Source organism: Sylvia atricapilla, chromosome 1 (assembly GCF_009819655.1).
Source record: "Sylvia atricapilla isolate bSylAtr1 chromosome 1, bSylAtr1.pri, whole genome shotgun sequence".
NCBI classification, from domain to species: domain Eukaryota; kingdom Metazoa; phylum Chordata; class Aves; order Passeriformes; family Sylviidae; genus Sylvia; species Sylvia atricapilla.
In genome coordinates this window covers 147,449,984-147,462,496 of record NC_089140.1, presented here as the reverse complement: position 1 = coordinate 147,462,496, position 12,513 = coordinate 147,449,984, and the positions used below count along the sequence as shown (strand labels likewise).

General features: G+C 39.2%; 1 protein-coding gene across 1 annotated transcript in view; it reads left to right on the top strand.

The window, feature by feature from the left end:
* The window catches only part of FAM135B (family with sequence similarity 135 member B), a 149,376-nt gene that overhangs the window by 120,450 nt on the left and 16,413 nt on the right, over positions 1-12,513 (top strand). Inside the window, exons 7-10 of the mRNA XM_066336528.1 lie at positions 2,277-2,430; positions 5,075-5,124; positions 7,984-8,139; positions 10,227-10,300. Of these exons, the coding sequence (XP_066192625.1) occupies positions 2,277-2,430; positions 5,075-5,124; positions 7,984-8,139; positions 10,227-10,300 (434 nt within the window). The remainder of the gene's footprint in view (positions 1-2,276; positions 2,431-5,074; positions 5,125-7,983; positions 8,140-10,226; positions 10,301-12,513) is intronic.

Genomic DNA, 12,513 nt, shown 5'->3' with positions numbered 1-12,513 from the left:
TTCTTCTCATGCAATGACATTCTCAAAGCACAGCACCTTTCCTTGGCACAGTCACCCTTCCCAGAGAACGGGGATAGGAAGAGAAAAAGCCTGGAGCAATCTTTTCAGCTCTCTTCACACAGGTATACCATCCACATCTCACAGTAATTTGAAGAAAGTTTACATTACAATGGAGAGAAATGCTGGAGAAAATTTTACTTGCGTGTTGTGATTATACTCAGTGTTTCTAATTCTTTGTCTGCAGTTTAGAACTTGTGGTCAGTGTTCCAGTGTAAATCAGCTGAGGACAAATTTGTAAAAGCACTCTAAGATAGGAAAACAAATGCTAAAGAATTCAAAACTAGACTAATTGAGTAATATCTTAAACATTAATTCACGCAAGTTTTAAGCCCACCTGCAGGTGCATTTTCCTATTACTTTTTATTTTTAAACTATAGTCTATGCCAAGGAATGGCTAAAAATAGATCTAAAAGTGTACTTATTAAAGTGTACTCATGCACAACAGTATGTCATAGCATTCATATAACCTATGAAATTAACTCACTTTCTTCCTTCTTCTCATCAGTGTAGCATTTAAATGCCTGACTAATTTTTTCTTTAAAAACATCAGCAGTGGATAATAAAGGAGGGCATATTTTCACAGCATTGTAACACTGTGCATCAATCTACTTCCAATTTTCTGTTATTTTGAGCAGTATTTCTTTATGCTCCCTTTTTTGTTTTGGCCATGGTGAGAGTAAAAAATACTCGAGCTGAGGCTGGAGATTTTGAAATCTTTGAAGAACAGCCAACTCTGTCAATTATCATCAGGTGTTTCTCTGCAGGTCTAGAGAGCAGTTCCCTTTGTGCCTACCACAGAATTGCAGTTAGCTCCTTGAAGGTTTTCAGGAGAAGCTGAGAGAAACATTCTGGCTTAGGCAAACATTTGTGAAATAGGGAAGTCAAAGGCAGAAAAACAGAGGAGATGCACTGGCATGTGGTTGGTTCTTCTCTGTTGCTCCTGGAAATGTGCAGATTTTGGGACTGTCCAAAAAGGGAGTCAGCACCCGGCTGGCCTGTAGGAATTGTATTCTTACCCCAGCAGTGATAAGCAGTCGACTAAATTGCAAATTGTCCACATTTCACAAAGCCAGGGATTAATAAATAGTTTCACTTTAAACCTAAGCAGTTCAGATTTCCAACAACAGTAATTTACACAAGCATCTTTTGGCAGAAGTGAAAACTTCTGATTTATGGTGCCTTAATAAAACTCAGTTTACATTCTTAGTATAAAAGTGTTGTTTGGGAACTATTTGTGGTCGACATGCAGTGATCTGTCCAGTTACACTCTCCAACAAGTGAATGTAATATTGAAATAATGAAATATACTAACACATATATTGATCCTGGAGTACAGAGTGGCTCATTTTTGTTGATGGGATAGCAATGACACCGGAATTTGTTCACTAATAGAGGTAACAAAGCACACCATGGTAACATCAAGCTATAACCTTTGCAGTTAGCAGTGAGGGAAAAGGAAAGTCAGTGTAGACATCTTTATAGTTCTTTCCACCCCTCCTCCTCCAGCAGAGAGGGTGTATTTCACACAGGACTCTCTGTGTTGTGGGGAGAGACATTGGCTCCACAGTGGGACATGTGGGATGGATTAGATTCATTAGATTTGGGGGCAGATTTCTCTGTTGGACTGTTTGGTCTGAGGGTCCTTTCATGTGACAGCCTTGCTGAGACCTAACAGCTTAGTTACAGTTTGGGCAAAATGAACATGTAGAATGAGATTCTATTGGATTATACATCTAGGTAGTTGGGTGGCAGGGATGGTTAAAATCTCTGTTTGGTGCCATCTGCTTGATTAGAATTGAAGAATCACAGAATGGCTTGGGTTGAAAAGGACATGAAATACCATCTAGTTCAAACCCCCTGCCATGGGCACGGACACCTTCCACTAGACCAGATGACTCCAAATCCCATCCAGCCTGGCACTGAACACCCCCAGGGATGGGGCAGCCACATCATCTCTGGAAAACCTGTGCCAGGGCCTCACCACCCTCACAGTAAATGTTTTTGTTCCTAATATCTTGTCTAAATCTACATTTTTTTTTTTTTTAGTTTAAAGCCATTACCTCTTGTCCTCTCACTATATACTTTTGTAAAAAGAGATAAAAGATGGTCCCCAACTGAGTTTTTGTGGAAACACAAAAGCCTGGGTTTTGTCACACAAATGGAGACCATGAATTTTAATTTCTCTACTTTATTTTCTTGATACTTTTGCTACACAGGGCAGCTTTTATGTCCCATCTGAAAACTGCATGCAGCATGCATACAAGTGGCATAAGGATCTCTGTCTTCTGCTCCTGAATGCTCAAAGGGGTCTTCACACGTACTACACCCTCATAATGAATGAGATTCCTGACTTACCGCAGCTGAAGTTGGGTAAGTAAAAAGGCACTTAAAATCACTGAATATTTTATAGTTCTGCATTTTAAAACATATATTTTAGTATCAAAACTTTTGGTCTGTTCAGAAACTTAAAGGAATTTTCATCTGTGTTTTATGATTAGTGTTTATTTTTGATGTTAAAGATGACTGACTCCTCAGATTATGTGAATCTTTTCATAGGATGTGGCCTGATGTGTAGGTGGATAAAATATTTCCATACATTTCTTAGAATCTTTGCCTTTTGGTGATTTTTGGCCTCAGCTACATTTTGAAAATTGCAACTTCCAGTTCTGAATGGCCATGAAATCTTGGGAAGACTCTTACATATTTTTTTCTCTTGAGCAAACTTTTTTTTTAGTAATTGAAAAGAAAAAATCTGAAAGATGATGCAAGTGGGTTTAAATTATACTTCCTTCTTTATAACTCACAATATATTTATCTATTCTCAATTAGAACTTTCTTTTTAAAATTATTCTGATTTTCTTCCTAATTCAATTGTTTAATAGACTTTCTAGTTTCTTGGCAGAAGGTTTTTTTGGCTGGTCAGGCCTATAAGGTCTAACGTGCAAGTGCTGGCTGGATTTACAGGATGGAGTTCTGGAATTTGTGTTTAGTCATCTTTGTAATGACAGCATGAGGTCCCATGAAAATGAGACTCATTAATCTCATTCAAATCCTGCTGTCTCACCTGTTTCTTGGAATTCAAGGAATGTGCCTCATAATTTCACATCTGTGATTTTGTGTTTTTGTATTTCTGTGATGTGCAGGTTTTGAAGTTATCAGTTTTGTTACATTGCAGAGACAATTACTTTAGGAAGGTCGATTGCATTGGCCAGCAGATTTTTAAAAGGAGTAAATTTTTCCAGTATAGTCCTTGTATATAAAAACTATCAAACAGAATGCATTATACTTCACATACTTGTGGACTTGATAGATCCTATTTTCCACTTCATCTCTTCTTCCCCAACATATATTTCCCTTCAAGAGAGTCTAAAAGTCATAGGTAGGTAACAGTGTGTTATTCAATCCAACTACAAGAGAAAAAAAACCACCAAAAAACCTACAAAAAACAACAAAGCAGCATTTTAATTTGAAGCTTATGAGCTCTCATACAGAATACAACATGCAACAAAACTGCTTCATGGATCTTGGTAGTCAGGGATAGATAACACAGGATTTGTGGTTCACCCAGACATAGTTTTAGGCTGTGAGATGGCAGAGCTATGGAAGGATGAGTGGCCACAAACCCAGGATCACCCCAGAGCACATATGTTCCAAACATAATTTTCCTGGTTTTGAAATGAATACTGGTACTGAAACAGGCACTTCGTTTGCAAATGTACTTCTTGTAATGCATGAAAATGTGCAAGATGCAAAAACTCTTTTTAGCCTCCTGAGCAGAGTGTTACTTGCATCATTTTATTCACAGTCTGAAAATCTACTAAAGATTTAGTTTTAAGGCTGATCTTCTGACACCTGTTGCAAAATTCAGTAAAATTATGGGGTGTAAGATTCATGCAGTAAGATGAATATAAATCAATTTTTATATCTGTCTCCTTACACTCCTTGGGGTGAAACACGCCCAATTAAAAATATGCTATCTGACACAGGTAGTGCTTTCTAATTTGGGATGACATAAACTGCACCCTATACTTGCTGTATTCCTCCACTCACCAGGGGAATAATGTAAATGGCTCATTCAGTAGTAATATCTACATTGGTCATATTGATCTCATAGGTTTTTACAGAAGGTTAAGATAAATCCTAGAATATAAATCTCTGCACACTTCCTTAATGATTGTTTTTCTTAGCTTCCTGAGAAGTATACTTAAAAAGAAAGTAGCTTACTTTAGACATTAAAATTGGAAATTTATTTCCCAAATTTTACCAGCTCAGATTGAGGTTTTTTTAAGGCACAACCCATCTTGGTCTGTCCTTTCCCATTTATTAATGCTGTCTGAGAAGAGACATTTGGGGATTGAGGAGGGGATTGGTCTGTGAGTTGTTCTGCTTTGTTTCTTTATGGACACTATTAGAAAATTCCGCATTGCAAAATCAAGCTGCTAAAGTTGGGGACTTGATTGATGTCCTCCTTTTCCTGATAGTTTGTGGTGCATTTAAAGCAGAGTGTCCCTGTGCTGGATTCTCTCAGGATTACATCAAAACACTGCTGCTTGCAGTGGTAAAGTAATTCCAACTTCACAAGGCAGTACAGAGATGCCAAATATTTTACTGGTCAGGAATTCGATATTGATACACAGTTCTCTGTAGCACACCAGGGACAACCATTCCTTGCACATCATTTGCTCAGAATCTGTATTCAGTTCTACAGTTGGCCATAAATACCAAAGGCTAAAAACCAAACTTCTAGTAAAAGAGAGTCAACAAAGAGTCAAATTCTGTTGTCTTTGTTACCGAAAACCCAACATTTTCTACTAGTTTAGTGGTCCAGACTGCATAAGCAGAAGTTGCACCTGCAGGAGTACAAAGTGGGTTGCGTTGTGCCCACACCCAAACAGAAAGTTCTGTCAGGAAGAATACCAAATGACTGATTTCTCTCATAAATAAACAGCAGAGAACTAATATTTCACATCCACTGTTCTTAAACATGATGTCTTTCTTTGTGTTTTTTCCCCAGAGGAGCTATCTGTGGAAGAGACATTATCCCAGCTTTGTATGGAGCTGCAGGTATTTCCTTCATCAGAACCTGCCCATTGGTTTTTCATTTCCATTTTTCAAGTGCACTGGGACAGCCCAGTAATACATCAGAGCAGGAAAAAAGGGAATTTGGTGTCATCAGAAAGTCTGTTTACTGTTTCTCTTCCATGAACTATTTTGCATAACTTTGATTAGTTGCTTATAAGGTGTTCCTGTCACTTTTAACAAGCCACCAACTGGATTATTCCAGCATCCTTCAGTGAGCCTACACTGAGTATCAGGATGACAAAAAAATTATTTGGCATACATTGCTTTTCTGCTGACAGGAGAAAAGGTACTTTGGCAGGTTGTACAAATATATATTTTCAAACAGAAACACCTAAATGTGTTTGGAGGATCATGGGAGCAAAAAAGTGATTTTGGCACAGAAGCGACAGAACTACTCTCTTGAACTTCCTTCTGCCAAGTTTATTTCAAGTGAGACAAAGAAAAGTCATCAAGAGTTTTTCTTGATGACTTTTTCTTCATTTCTTCTGCCAGGAAGAAATGAAAGCACCAGCTGATCACTGGAAAAATCAGAGATTTCATATATTTTATTTATCATAGGATCATAGAACTATTAGGTTTGCAAAAGACCTCCAAGGTCATCAAGTCCATCCTTTGACCTAATATCATAATTCCCAGTAAACCATATAAATAATGTGCTACCTGCTCATTTTTTTAAAAATTCCAGGGTTGATGATTCTACCACTTCCCTGGAGAAGTGAGTTTGGTAACAATTAATGGAGGGAAGTTGAGTCCAAACGAAATGAGAAATCCATTTTCATTCCTATTACAAACTGTGAGCTAATGTTTGTCAGCCATGGTTTTAAAACTGTTTCAAATGAAAAATTTATTCATTTTAAGTCCTGACTTGGATACTTTGAAGGAAATGTGATTTCACATAAAATTGATTTAGAGAAGCATAACTTATTGGGCTCATCTTGACTAGATTTAGAAGTTGTAAGGGTATAGGGCAGATAACACAGTCTAGAGTCCCTTTTGGATAAATTCTCAATGCAGTAACATTCTCAAAATTAGAAATCCTTCTTTCCTTCCTTCCTTCCTTCCTTCCTTCCTTCCTTCCTTCCTTCCTTCCTTCCTTCCTTCCTTCCTTCCTTCCTTCCTTCCTTCCTTCCTTCCTTCCTTCCTTCCTTCCTTCCTTCCTTCCTTTTTCCCTCCCTCCCTCCCTGACAAACTCAAACCTTTGATACTCAGCACACTGGACAAATAGCCATCACACACCTACTCCTAAGGTGTCTTGCATTAATAATTAATCTTGCTTGAAGACTGAGATTTCAATTTATGATGTAAGAAACAGCTTACTGACTTAACAGATAAAAAATTAACACTGACATACAGCATATAAAATTGGATCCCATAAATGAGGTAGTGCCCTGACACTGCAAAGGGAAAGGTTAGAGCAAGATCTTTTGTTTCCTAGTATCCCCCTGATTTTTTCTGTGCCAGATTGGGTGCTGGAGCTTGTGCCATTTTGGACAAGTCATTAAAACAGAACAGCCACCAAACAATGTAAACACAGTGAAAATGTCTGTTTTGTCCACACACAAATTTTCTCTGCTTCTCTCACCCACAGACAATTTTTTTTAATCACAGCTCAGTTTGCAGTGTCATCAACCTGGAAACTACCTGCATAATAAAATGTGAAAAATAAGCAGGCTTTCAGCTAGAAAAGCTTTCAGCTAGAGTGCAGTCCTAAGGAAAAAAAAAAAAAAAAAAAAAAAAAAAAAAAAAAAAAAAAAAGACCCGGGGAATAGCATGGAAGTAAAATGCACAGTAAAATGCACAGTCTGTCTCTCATTAAAGAAATTAACAAGTCAAAAAGCTAAGAGAGCTGGATTTATTCAACCTGGAGAAGACTCCAGGGAGAACATTTAACACCTTCCAGTACCTAAAGGGGCTACAGGAGAGTTGGAGAGGGATGATTTACAAGGGTATGTAGGGCTGGGAGCAGTGGGTATGGTTTAAACTGACACAGGGCAGGTTTAGATTAGATATAAGGTAGAAATCCTCGATTGTCAGTGGTGAGGTCCTGGCACCGGTTGCCCAGAGAAGCTGTGGATGCCCCACCCTGGAAGTGTTCAAGGCCAGGTTGGACGGGGCTCTGAGTAATCTGGTCTTGTGCAAGGTGTCCCTGCCCATGGCAGGGGGTTGGAAGAAGATTTTTAGCCCAACCCATTCTATGATTCTGTGATTCTATGAAATTGTGAAATGAAGAAGTTTGGTGTGCAGAGACTTTGCTTTCTTGCAGAGCTTTAGCACAGAGCTGGGGACACACAAGGACACAACAGTGGACACACACAGAGTGAGCAACAGCACGCTCTGGAATGTCTGTTTTCAGCATGTGCTGCAGACGCAGTGTTTTGATGTGAGGTTTCTTGTTTGGTTCCCCCTCAATCACCCATCTGTATTCTAATGTGACATGGCTGAGAGGGTTTCTTTTGCTAAGTCTGGCCATCGTTTACTATTTCAGCGCATCTAGCACCATCTGGTGGATAATTTGGAACCTACACATTTTGATTTCCCTCACTCCCAGTTACTACACCTGCAGAAAAGTGTCTGCAAAAAATTACCTCTTCCCACTTCTTGCTCTCTAATTGTGTTGCTGTACCATTTACACTAAAATATGTGATTTTAAAGAGAAAAATAAAATGTCTCACCAGCTTTATTTGGGATAAAATTACTGAAAATGGTAGCTTTAGTAATGATATTCCTAAATCAAGAGAAATTTTTCTTGTTGCTGTTGTTCCTGAAAGGACTAAATCTAATGAACAAGCTCATTCTTTTCCATAATATTCTTGATGTCATAATTTTCTTTCTGTTCTTCAGCTGCTGAGCAATCCAGAGAAGATAGCAGAACAGATAAGCAAGGACCTGGCCTGGCTTTGCTCTCACCTCCTGGCCCTGTGGACCCAGTTCCTAGAGGTGGCAACGCTCCATCCAGAAGTCACAGCTTATCTGACTCAGGAACATCACATGCTAAGGGTAATCTTAAGAAGCTAAAATCAAATTCAGTATTGGTCACCTCCTGATAAACATTAGATAAATACACTTATTTATTTGGAAGTGTATTTCCAATCCAATTCTTCCTCTATGACTATTTACATGAAATGGGGTGAGCACAAAAAGAGTTGAAGAGGAATGGAAGAAGAGGTGAAGCCCAGGACTTGAAATTACAAATTTCAGTTTCTGGAATGAAGATGGTTGGATTTTTGTGACCCAAGATCCTATGTAAAATGAGTAACTTTGGACACCAGGATCAGATATAGAACAGGAAGTGGGTGAAAAAGGGTGTATGTCACCTGTACCTGATAGATATCCTTAAATCATGAACACTTGTTTTAAAAAATCCAAATATCACAGTGACAAATATAAAAAATACAATTTCATCTCAAATATGGTTTCACAAAACTACCATAAGGAATATGGATTTGTTTTCTTCACTGTCATATATATAGCTATTTGCCTTTCTCACAAAGCAGTGCACAGAAAAAAATATTAATATTGTTGATGTTGAAATTGCTTCTTGTACTTAGTAATAAAGAAGGCACAAAGCCACTTGTCATTCGAGCGAGTGTTGTCAGATCTGCTTATCTGATTAGTTCAGCAAGTGTTCTGTCTTCCATCAGGACATTCTTGGTTATTGACCAGACAGCAGTTCAGCACATCACCTGAGCTGAACTCAAAGTCTGATCTAATCACTAGAGTAGGGACAGTAGAGAAAAGGGCAGGATTCACCTGCTTTCACCTAGTGCATGCATTAGGAGTGTGCACTGCAGGTATTGACACCTCAGCTTATCTTCTGCTCCTGTCAGAGTCAGTGAAGGTCAGAGTGAGCAGAAAGAGTCTCCCCTGGAGCTTGCAAAAATGGGGCATAAAATTCAGGAAGAGGTGGCTGAGTGCCTGATGCTGAAACTCGCTTGATTAATCTGATGAATCTCCCTTGACTTTGGAGGGGTCTGGGTGGCTTTCAGTCAAGGACCCAACTTTGTATGCTCCCAGCTCCAGCAAGGTGAATCTCAGCCTCTGGTTTGCTCCAGCCTTGACTGATGGCAGCTGCCTTCTTGATCTTCATCAAATTACATAACTTTGTATGCTCCCGTTCCTCCCCATATAAACTGTGTGCAATTACACTTTTTCACCTCTGTAAGATGGGTTGAGAGCCCTAAATGAAAAGTCCTACTGTTAAGACACAGTCTTTTTGAAGAGATGCTTGTCCTTTGTTCAGTAAGGCCATTTGCTAAAGCACAGCTAGGATTTAGGGAGATACTGAGATGCTCTGACATATGCTTTTCACTGCCATTTTCTGTCTCTGTAACAGAGGTCACTTTTACAATTATTATTAGGAATATATGGGCTGCAGTTTAACAGCTCAGTACATTTGATTGCATATTATGCTTGATTCATTTAAACTCTAAGCTTATTCCAGGGCAGATGAGAGCACTGAATTTTTTATAGCTTATTTCACACTCTGTGCTCTGCCAGCCACTTCAGATCCATGGCTCTTTTGTAATTGATTATCCAACACAGAACACATCTAATGTCCATGAAGGGATTTGAGGAGCTCTCAGTTTGTATCATGACATAGGCAGGTGTGTTTTTACTGTGATAGAGCTCATTCTCCTCTGGACTGATATGTAAGACTTCCTTTGCTGTCATGGTAGTTTGAGAGTCATTGCAGATGTTCCCATAGAAGAGATGATCAATTATGAATTGTTCTAATTTAGTAAGTCATTCCACTACTGCTTTTTGCACAGTGGGAAAGGAATAAATCTTCCCAACTTTAACGATACAGGGGAAAATGGTTAAATTGACAGCTTTGAGAAAAGTAGTCAGAAGATGCAGATAACCAAACTTTGATTTATTGTCAAGGGAGCCTTCTTACCTCGCAGCAAAATATGCAACAACAGCTGTTTTGTGCTGGACTAGGAAAATGAAGCAGAATTGAACTCTTTTTTTAATATGAACACTAAGGAATCTGGTCCTCATAGTCAGTGTTGTGTTCTTAGACTGATGGCACTTGTCACCTTTCAGCAGATCTTAGGTTTAATTTGTTTGTGTCTCTTTCTCAGGTGAGAAGATTCTCAGAAGCCTTCTTCTACACTGAGCACCAGAAACCTGCTGTGCTCATGTTCCAGGAAGGCCTGTAAGTAACCCATTAGCACTCCCCTGTCTCTGGAATGACTAAAAATGTACTTTAAAATATTTTGCAATCAAGAATGAGATCTTTTTCTTCAGGGCATGAACGAATTTGGTTTGAGAGAGGTCACTGTTTCACCTCCATATTGTAAACCTATTGAAATGAGTTTCAAAAGTAAGTGACTGATCAGGCAGGCCCCAGAAAAAAATTTTATATATATATATATATATATCCATCCTACAATTAACTTTCTAAACCAAAGGCACTGGATCCAGCACTGGTACTTTTAGTGGGAAATAACTGTTGACAGTAACAAATCTTAACATTTACAAATTTGGTTTTTTTTTACCATCCTTAAACGATTCCAAGGTAAGCCTTTCTTTTTACTGGAAATTTTCCTGCTTGTAACCAAACTGTGAAGTGTGAGGAGCCAGTCTTAAAGCTACACTAGAAAAAATCCTGCCTTTGGTTTTAGCCCATGAACCCAAGTGGAGGATTTGAATGATGCTCAGGACCTGACCCCTGCAGGCAGAGTTCAAAGAAGGATGCTCAGATTTAAATTTCTGAGTAATGAAGGTTATCCAGACTATCTGTCACCATGAGCAGACCACAACATCACCAGTGTGAAACCCATCTTTCAGAAGGGGGTGAAAGGCCATGACATCAGGTCCTGTCACAATGATGATTTTTAAGTGAGACATTTGCTTCTGACCTAGTGCAGAGGAGAAAATTGCTTTTCTCAGAGCTGTCATTGGGGACATTAGGGCTGATTCAGTGTTGATGGAAAGGGCCCTGACTTCATTAGTAGATGGGTTGTAGAAGGCTGCCTTTTTCTGCCAAATTAGAGCAGCACCACAGCTGCAGGGTCCCAGCTGTGTTCATTTGGTTCTCCCACGTCAGAATTTTAGGGAGCTGTGTACAAGGAAAACCCCATGTCAACATCCTGGGGTGAGGACACACACACTCATGGCCCCACTGAAACAAACATAACCCTCACAGGGGAAAGCCTAATTGCATGAAGTTCTTCTATTTCTCCAGACAGTTACAGAAGTAGCCCATTTCCTACAGATAAACTCAATGCTTTTCTCAGTTGTTATCAAGAAGGGTAAGTTTAAAAAAAAAAATACTGGTCTGTGTAGAAAATCTGGTCTATAGAGGCCACACTGCAGAGTCAGGTTTTCTTCCTGAATTTGCTAGATGATGTAGTTGGAAAAACCAAGTCTTGGCTGTCAGAGTGTTATTGATATTGGGAGTGGTAGTAGGGGTTATTAGTTGCGTTCACACAGTCACCAGCTGAAATCAGTGCTCAGTGTGCCAGGTGCTGTACAGCCACCTCAAGCAGTAAGGATTTTCCTCCTGGTTGGTTTTTTTTTTCCTTCTTACCAGACAAGAGCTGGGTTTTGCCTCCCAGCTTTGTGTGAAGCTGTGTGCAGATGTACCTGACAGCATTTGACTGCTCAGGCAGAAGAGGACACAGAAAGAGGACACACCCTGTGGGCTGGGTGTGGCACAGGATGGAGGCCTCTAGGAGGTCACATTCCCTCCTTAGATTTCACAGAAAAGAATATTTCTCCTCTCTCACTTTATTATCAATGATTCAACTTTTTCACAAGGTTAAGTAGTAATCAGAGAGGGGATAATGGCTTTAAGATGAAGAACAGATTTGCTTTCAACTGACCATCAATGAAAATCTTTTTGCCTTACTCTTTGTATTTCATGTTTTCCTCATTTTTCGAGAGAGATGTTTAAATAGAAAAGCTCATCAGAAACAAAAATTATTGTATTTCTTATAGATGAACACATATTCATCTTCCAGTTTAATGTTATATTCAATGAGGAGAGCCAGGTAGCATTTTGAGTGGCCTAAATGATTGAAACAGATGGGGGGTGCTACAAAAAAGCCAGAGATGGACTGTTTACAAGGATATGTAGCGATAGGAAATGGCTTCTAAGTGAAAGAGAGTAGATTTAGATTAGGTATTAGAAAGAAATTCTTTGCTGTGAAGGTGGAGGAGCACTGGAATGGGTTGTTCAGAAACTTTGTGGCTGCCTCATCCCTGAAAATGTTCAAGGCCAGGTTGAGCAACCTGTTCTGGTGGAAGGTGTCACTACCCACATCAAGGGGGATAGAATTAAATGATCTTGAAGGTCCTTTCAACTCCAAACTATTCTATGGTTCTGTGACTCTGTCAAGAGACAGTGGCTGAGTAATGTGCCTT